Consider the following 2,530-nt stretch of genomic DNA (forward strand, 5'->3'; position numbering starts at 1 on the left):
AACAAAAGTTACTACCAAATTTGCCAACGCAGAGTGTCATTGTTTTAGACAATGCTAATTACCACAATGTTCAAACTAATAGAAAACCTTCATTAGCTACTCTTAAACATGACATTCAAGATTGGCTTAGGGAAAATAGCATCCAGTTTTCTCCTGACATGAAGAAAGCAGATTTGTTGTGTTTGGTGAAACAGAACCCTTCCCCAAAAATATTCAAGGTAGACGAAATCATAAACAAATATGGCCTTGACGTGATTCGATTGCCTCCCTACCATCCGGATCTAAATCCGATCGAGGTTGTGTGGGGGGACATTCAGAGGAAGGTCTCTGAGGAAATAGGTAACTCGTTGGACGAAAAAAAAACTACGTGAGAAATTGTTTGCTTCGTACTCCGTCGAACAGTGGAAAAAGTGCTGCGAACATGTTAAAGGTATTGAAGCTGAATATTTCAGAAGTGATCGAATCATGGACATCGAAATCGACAAAATTATTGTAACCCTTCAATCTTCATCTGATGAAAATTCAAGTGGAACAGATACTGCACATAGCTTCGACTCGGACTAGGTAAGGTTAATATTTCATATGGTTATTCAAAATATTAATTACTCTTTCTAATGGTTCTTTTGCAGCTGTATGTGATAACTATGCAGGTTGCATAGCCTATGGGAATTAATGTTCTATTGGCTTGATATATTAATATTACTTATGAAGGGGAATGGTGTACTTATACCTAACAGCATACTTTTGACTCAACTTGGTTGTCAATTTTATTTACATTTAATTGACACTTTACGATTGCCGGGTGCATGTAATGTATAGTTTTTTATGTCCAATGCCCTAAATAGACATGCAGTTGATTCTCAGAGGTTCCAATGTCCTATGAGACTTTCATCGGTGACAGTGACATTTTATTAATGAGATAAATATTTAGAAAAGTTAAGTGCATGCTTCTATAGATGTGCCCGTGCATCTGATCAATATGTTCATCTAGATATAGAAGTAGGAATGAATATGTAGTTTTCGTAATTTTGAGGGTTTCCAAAATACGTTTCAGGAGTCTTTTCCCCCTCGATTACAATATCAGATGTAGATTTCATTATTGCGTCAGCCAAATGACCCCCATAATGCTGCGTCAAACGCAACAAATATTTCGTTAGTGAGCCTCATCGCGAAGCGAGTGAAATGGGTTCGTGTAAGTTGTCCTTGAGGGAGGAGTGGCCCTCCCCTACCTGCAGCCGATTCGGAGGAGTAGGAGGGGTGGACGTTAGGGAGGGTGGAGCTGCGCGGAACAGAAATGCACAAGGTCAATTACTAAGTTGCCGGGCTATAGCACTGTATCTGGCGAGGGTGCTTGGTCGCTGTCACGCTGCGACCACTCGTGGCAGCACCGTCTCTGGCGCATGTGTTTGTCTCTGTCACGCTGCGACCACTCGTGGCCGCACCGTCTCTGGCGGATGTGTTTGTCTCTGTCACGCTGCGACCACTCGTGGCCGCACCGTCTCTGGCGCATGTGTTTGTCTCTGTCACGCTGCGACCACTCGTGGCCGCACCGTCTCTGGCGCATGTGTTTGTCTCTGTCACGCTGCGACCACTCGTGGCCGCACCGTCTCTGGCGCATGTGTTTGTCTCTGTCACGCTGCGACCACTCGTGGCCGCACCGTCTCTGGCGCATGTGTTTGTCTCTGTCACGCTGCGACCACTCGTGGCCGCACCGTCTCTGGCGGATGTGTTTGTCTCTGTCACGCTGCGACCACTCGTGGCCGCACCGTCTCCGGCGCATGTGTTTGTCGCTGTCACGCTGCGACCACTCGTGGCCGCACCGTCTCCGGCGCATGTGTTTGTCGCTGTCACGCTGCGACCACTCGTGGCCGCACCGTCTCTGGCGCATGTGTTTGTCTCTGTCACGCTGCGACCACTCGTGGCAGCACCGTCTCTGGCGCATGTGTTTGTCTCTGTCACGCTGCGACCACTCGTGGCCGCACCGTCTCTGGCGCATGTGTTTGTCTCTGTCACGCTGCGACCACTCGTGGCCGCACCGTCTCTGGCGCATGTGTTTGTCTCTGTCACGCTGCGACCACTCGTGGCCGCACCGTCTCTGGCGCATGTGTTTGTCTCTGTCACGCTGCGACCACTCGTGGCCGCACCGTCTCTGGCGCATGTGTTTGTCTCTGTCACGCTGCGACCACTCGTGGCCGCACCGTCTCTGGCGCATGTGTTTGTCTCTGTCACGCTGCGACCACTCGTGGCCGCACCGTCTCTGGCGCATGTGTTTGTCTCTGTCACGCTGCGACCACTCGTGGCCGCACCGTCTCTGGCGCATGTGTTTGTCTCTGTCACGCTGCGACCCATAGTGACACCGATGTTTGTGTGATTTTACTCCTACGTGAAAATTTTAACTAATAATTTTACCATCCAAAGTGTAAAAACCACAACTGCAAATTTTTAGTAAATATCAATAGGAGTTTGGTAATCCACTCGCTTATATAATTATTTCTTGCGTGCTTCCAACACTTGAATACATGTTTCAAAT

The 2,530-nt window shown here is 48.2% G+C and overlaps 1 protein-coding gene across 1 annotated transcript; it reads right to left on the bottom strand.

Annotated features, from left to right (window-relative positions):
* Positions 1-1,324: 1,324 nt before the first annotated feature.
* Positions 1,325-2,320, bottom strand: LOC134537966 (uncharacterized). Its single transcript, XM_063378985.1, has one exon. The coding sequence runs from the start codon at positions 2,318-2,320 to the stop codon at positions 1,325-1,327; it is 996 nt and encodes a 331-aa protein (XP_063235055.1).
* Positions 2,321-2,530: the final 210 nt, after the last annotated feature.

This window comes from Bacillus rossius, chromosome 12 (assembly GCF_032445375.1).
Source record: "Bacillus rossius redtenbacheri isolate Brsri chromosome 12, Brsri_v3, whole genome shotgun sequence".
Classification (NCBI taxonomy): domain Eukaryota; kingdom Metazoa; phylum Arthropoda; class Insecta; order Phasmatodea; family Bacillidae; genus Bacillus; species Bacillus rossius.

Coding starts and splice junctions, on each gene's coding strand:
- LOC134537966 (XM_063378985.1), bottom strand. CDS start 2,320: ATGCGCCAGAGACGGTGCGGCCACGAGTGGTCGCAGCGTGACAGAGAC.